The 5,050-nt window shown below is 58.4% G+C and overlaps 3 protein-coding genes across 3 annotated transcripts; all 3 read right to left on the bottom strand.

Annotated features, from left to right (window-relative positions):
* Nucleotides 1-107: 107 nt before the first annotated feature.
* DQ04_07691020 (hypothetical protein) lies at nt 108-1,358 on the bottom strand (the record flags this gene model as incomplete). The annotated part of the gene is made up of 1 exon (XM_009315273.1): nt 108-1,358. One exon carries the CDS (start codon nt 1,356-1,358, stop codon nt 108-110), a length of 1,251 nt encoding a protein of 416 aa, XP_009313548.1.
* Nucleotides 1,359-2,081: 723 nt separating this feature from the next.
* DQ04_07691010 (hypothetical protein) lies at nt 2,082-3,056 on the bottom strand (the record flags this gene model as incomplete). The annotated part of the gene is made up of 1 exon (XM_009315272.1): nt 2,082-3,056. The coding sequence occupies one exon, from the start codon at nt 3,054-3,056 to the stop codon at nt 2,082-2,084; it is 975 nt and encodes a 324-aa protein (XP_009313547.1).
* A 629-nt stretch (nt 3,057-3,685) lies between these two features.
* Nucleotides 3,686-4,972, bottom strand: DQ04_07691000 (hypothetical protein; the record flags this gene model as incomplete). Its single annotated transcript, XM_009315271.1, has 1 exon — nt 3,686-4,972. One exon carries the CDS (start codon nt 4,970-4,972, stop codon nt 3,686-3,688), a length of 1,287 nt encoding a protein of 428 aa, XP_009313546.1.
* Between the last annotated feature and the right edge of the window lie 78 nt (nt 4,973-5,050).

Here is a 5,050-nt window from a genome sequence, read left to right as displayed (position 1 = left end):
AATAATAATAATTTAAAAGTATAGCGATTAGCGCAAAAAGACAACAAGAAAAAAAAAAGGACATACTCTCTGTCAGCAGCGAGGCACACTGATTTATGATGCCATCTTCAACTGCCAGCGGCATCCACCACCTTATCTTCCTCAGCCTGCTGCTGCCGTAACGCGTTCACCACAAGCCACAACGGGCATTCGCTTGCATCGAACATGGCATCGGCGCGTGTCTGTGGAGTGTTGTCATCCGCCGACTGGCGTGCAGTGGCACCGTCGTGCGGGTGCAGCGGCAGCGTCGCAACAACAGCCGCGCGCAGACTGTGCCACCGCGCCTCGTCACGCTCCCGCTGCAGGCGCCGCTCCACAAGCATGTCGCTCGTCGTGCGGGATTTCTCCTGCAACAAGGACAGTACAGCCTGAGCGTAGTGCGCGTGACGGCACCACAGTGGGCGAACAGAGCGGTAGTTGCACAGCCGCAACGCATCGGCGTGGCGCTGCAGCAGCGGTGATGACTGGAGCGCCTGAAGGAACACTGGCGTCTGGGCAACAGCGGTGAATGCAGCGCCGAGGCACTGCTGTCGCGCTGCCGCACTTGTGAGAATGTACTGGATCACCTCCGACAAATCCTCCACCGTGAAGGAGACGGAATAAAGGGACATGTCGTCACTTGCGTCGTCATTGGCTTCGTTTCTGATACTGATATTATCGCGTTGCTCAACATACTCTCCAACGACCTTGATGGACAGACTGATGACTGTCCGAAGATGCCGCCTCCGCCTCACCCAGAGTTGCTCCACTCCTGCAGCAGCAGCAGGAGCAGCTGACGTACTGTTTCCCGCATTCTGTTGTTGTTGTTGTTGTGATTGTGATGGCTGCTGCAGTTGTTCTGTTACGCCGAGAGTTGTCAATGCTGCTGGAGCCGCAGTGCGTACACGCCGCCCTGGCCGCAGCGCCGCTGCCGCACGGTCAAGGCGACGCTCAAGCGCCGCCAAGCTCGCCATGGTGTGGGCAAAGAAACCCTCAACTACAGCTGGACGGTACCATTCGCGAACCACTATCCGCTCCCACAACTCCCCCAACAGCGCCTTCCGCTGCAGCAGTGCCGCCACGCGTCGGTGCCGCGCCGCCAAGTCGCGTCTCTGTTGTGTCTCGAGCTGAAAATGCGAGTGGCTAAGTGGTGCGGTGACGGCACCAACAGCAACACCCACTGCAGCAGCCTCCGGGTCCCGAGCCAGGAGAGCTGATGCATGGCGCTGCTGCACCGCAATTGCCCGTCGCAATCGTCGGAAGTCAGTGTGCATCTCGACTGCAGCGTCCTCGAGCCGGCGAAGCGCCGCCACCGCGTCGTCATTGCTACCAGCTTGCATTGCAGCAGTGGCACGCACAGCCCAGGCGAGTCGTCGGTCTCTGTTCTTCTTCCACCCGCCCCCCCCCTCTCTTGTCCTAGTTGCCAGACACTCAATGACACAAGGGCGAGGGATAGAGAGTGAGAGAGAAAGTGTGTGTGTCTAAGAAAGGTTCAACTATGGCGCGTCCCACAGAGTTTTGCAAGCAGGGCAGTGCGCACCCAAAAGAACAAAGAGAACAAGAGAGACATGAGGAAGAATGAATGAGCAGAGCCGATATATAGGCGTGTGTATGTGTTTATCAGTGCAAACAAATGTGAGTAATAATGCAATGGGAAGAAGGGCGAGAAGAAGTCCGTTCATGCATGAATGAAATCGCAGTCGCACCCAACTACCACGCCAAAATAATAAAGCTAATGGCAACGAACGAGTGACAGCTTCACTACGAGACAGCATCACGATCGCCTATTGCTACGCATCAACTTATCATCTTCATTCACAATAACGCACGCTTATATAGCAATGTCCTTCCTGCATCATCTTTTTTTTTGCCTTCTTTGCTTCTCATCTTGATGCAACCCTCAGTTCAGACTGAAGCTGCCTGCTGTCTCAAGTTGTCTGCTCCCTGGCCTCGCCGCACTTCGTCTGCAGCGTCTAGGTAAAGAACCGGAGTCTCTTGTGGGCGCGCGTGCATATATATGCATATATATATATATATATGTGCTTTTGCCAATGGCATGGTCCCTACTTCCCGTTCTGCTGATCGTCCGCATGCTCGCCACTGACAGGCCCCGTCAGTGTTGTCGGCGCCACTGTTGGCAGGCGGCGGCGGCGGCAGCGGTAATAGATTACCTGTGCAATGACGACCAGGTCAAGGCTCAGCTGGAAGCAGCCGCATAGAATGAAGGGGAGCGGCTGGTGGTAGGCGAAGAAGTATATGACCTTGATGATGTCACCGATAAACCACGTGAGCACCAGCACTAGCGTCAGTCCCTCCGTGGAGTGGCGGCGGTGGTTGCGCAGGATCTGCGGCAGCACAAGCAGCGCCTCGATGCCGAGAGCAATGTAGCCGACTACCTCCGGCGCCTCCGCCCACACCGCGCCAATGCTGGCGTAGTAGAAGAACACTACCACCATCACCGTCAGTGCCCAGATGGTGTAGCGCCGCAGGAACGTCGCAGGGGGAATGCGCAGCACCGCCTGTTCGAAGCGGCACGCCTGCTCATCAAGCCACGCCACCATCGAACGCCCAGCAGTGCCGCCAGTGTCGCCAACATCGATGATGTTGTCCAGCCCGACTTCCTGCGGAGTGACGGGTACCTCCTCCGCGGTTCTGCGCTCGACCTGCACAATGTGCATCACCAGCATCAGCAGCAGTGCGTGCACGAAGACAGCGAAGATCGCCTGGAACAGTAGCGCCAGGTCGAAGTGGTGACCAAAGTAATAAAGGATGCGGATGCTGTTGCTTGTCAAGAGAATCACCGATACTAGGGGCGAGTAGCCCTCAACGTTTCTAGTGCTGTACATCTCCTGGATCTGGAACACATAGCCAATGTGGGGGCCGAAAACCATGCCGATGGAGAAGAGCAGCATCGCCGTTGGGTGCGCCGAGCCGTCAACGCCGCTGTCGCCGGCCTCTGCTTTGAGAGCGACATTGGCATCGTTTTTGTCCATGCTACTCCCGCTGTTGTAGCCCATGGTCAGAACCTGTTGATGCATGACGACACCCCCTCGCCTCCTTTTTTTTTTTGGTTTAGTAGTCCCCCTCCCCTTTTTGTTTCGCTTTAACAGAAAAGCAAGTATGGCTCGGTCGCCAATACCACTGCTTTCGATGCTGATGTCTTTAGCCGCACGGCCTCCGCGGCGTGTTTCAGTCAGCGCCCGTGGGGGAATGCAATATAATCCGTCCCTCCGCGCCGGCAACTGGGTGGCGTGGGAGGCTGTCGGTCCGTATGTCTCTGTCTGTCTGTCTGTGTGTGTAAGGAATGCCCCTCTGCCGCGGCACTCGGGAGAGAGAAATAGAAAGAGAGGTGCCGAAAGGGAGGCGAACCAAATCAAAAGAGCATCAAAGACGAACAAATAATAATAATAATAATAATAATAATAATAATACTAAAAAAAGGAGGAAGCGTAATTCGAAATACAAAGAGTGCTGAAGATGAATGCGCGCAGCGTCGCCGTCCATGTGCACTCCCCTCTCTCGCTCTCTCCCGCCCCACCTTTCCATTCTGCGGCTCTTGCATGGAAAAGAGACGCCCCAAGCCCGAGAGTGACGTCATCACAGTCACGTGTGGAAATGTCTGTGGCGCCCGTCACATCTTGCGGCGCGCAGCTGCGTCGGGTGTGCGCTACGTCTTCGACGCGACGGGGGCGGCGGCATCCCGCTGCAGGCACTCCAGCACCCTCTGCCCAAGCGGCATCAGCCGCCGCAGCATCTCCTCCGCATCTGTCCTTGTCGCACCAGGTGCATCCTCCTGCGGTTGCTGTGGCTCCTGTGCGGTTTCGCCACCCACCGCTCCTGCGTCCACGCGGTCCGCGAAGGCGCGTGTGTACATCGCCTCCACCACCTCCTGCAGCCGCGCAACGGTCTCGCACACCCGCAGCTCCCGCGCCGCACGTGTGCCCTCGGCCGTGCGGAGGATACCCCAGAGCACGGCGTAGACTTGTCCCGCGAGGGCACACTGCTGCAGCAGCACCACTTGGTCCTGCGGCGCCGCAGCTGCGGTGAAGAGCTCCTGCGGTGGGGCTGCACGGTACTTTGTCTCCATCGCCGCAAGCATGTCGGCCGTGTCCTGCAGCAGCGCGTGAAGAGCGGTCAGCGTGTTCGCCGACGCCACCGCCACATCGTGTCCGGCCAGGTTCGCCAGCACCACAATACACCTGGCAAGGAGATCGAACTCAGCCCCATCATAGACCCGCGTGGCCCCGCTACTAGTATTATTATTCTTGTTCTTCTCTGTTACCTCCCCGAGTGAAGTATGCAGCCGCACAATGGTCGATACTGCAATGCTACTCACAGTGCCTGCCGCCAGTAACTCCACCACATTTAGCGCCGCCTCAGTGGGAATTACTGCCGACACACCGTCATTCCCACCACCGTCGGCGGCAGTGGTATCGGGAGCATCGCCCTCACCTTTCTTCTCTCCCTCACTCGAGCTGGCNGCGGCGACAGCCTCCGCCTCCGCGAGTCCTCGCTCACCCAAATCCTTCCGCGTAGCAGAGAGATCGGCGAATGACTCCATTGCGTGCAGCAACATGTCCTGCTGCAGCTGAGCCTCCTCCCTCGCCCCAATAGCGGCAAGTCCCTCAAGCTCAACGCCGAGCAGCAGCACCGCATCCACCGCGGCCCGCCACCCGCTGCCGTCGCCCGGTTTATACAGCGCCTCGTACACCATTGGCAAGTTCCTCTTGCAACCGCTGAGGCTCCTCAGCACCATCCACGCCTTGTGAAGTGGTGGGAGAAACGCCAGAACTGCCGCCTGCTGCTCTGGCGTAGCCGTGGGGAAGAAGATGGTGGTCCCGCGACGGTTTCGGCCGCTTCTGTCGTTCGCTGCGGCTCCACCGCTCACCTCGCGCAGGACTGCCTCGGAAAGCCATGCGAGCGCGCCCCCGACCGCCTCGACGGTACCGTACATTGCCACCTCGCAGCGATAGTGCACGCCCGCGGCGTTATCGTCGGCCTGCGACGTCAGGAGCCGCGCGAGGGCGCCGAG

This window comes from Trypanosoma grayi, assembly GCF_000691245.1.
Source record: "Trypanosoma grayi strain ANR4 Tgr_769_V1, whole genome shotgun sequence".
NCBI classification, from domain to species: domain Eukaryota; phylum Euglenozoa; class Kinetoplastea; order Trypanosomatida; family Trypanosomatidae; genus Trypanosoma; species Trypanosoma grayi.
The sequence above is the reverse complement of the archived record's forward strand: the minus strand, read 5'-3'. Positions and strand labels throughout refer to the sequence as shown.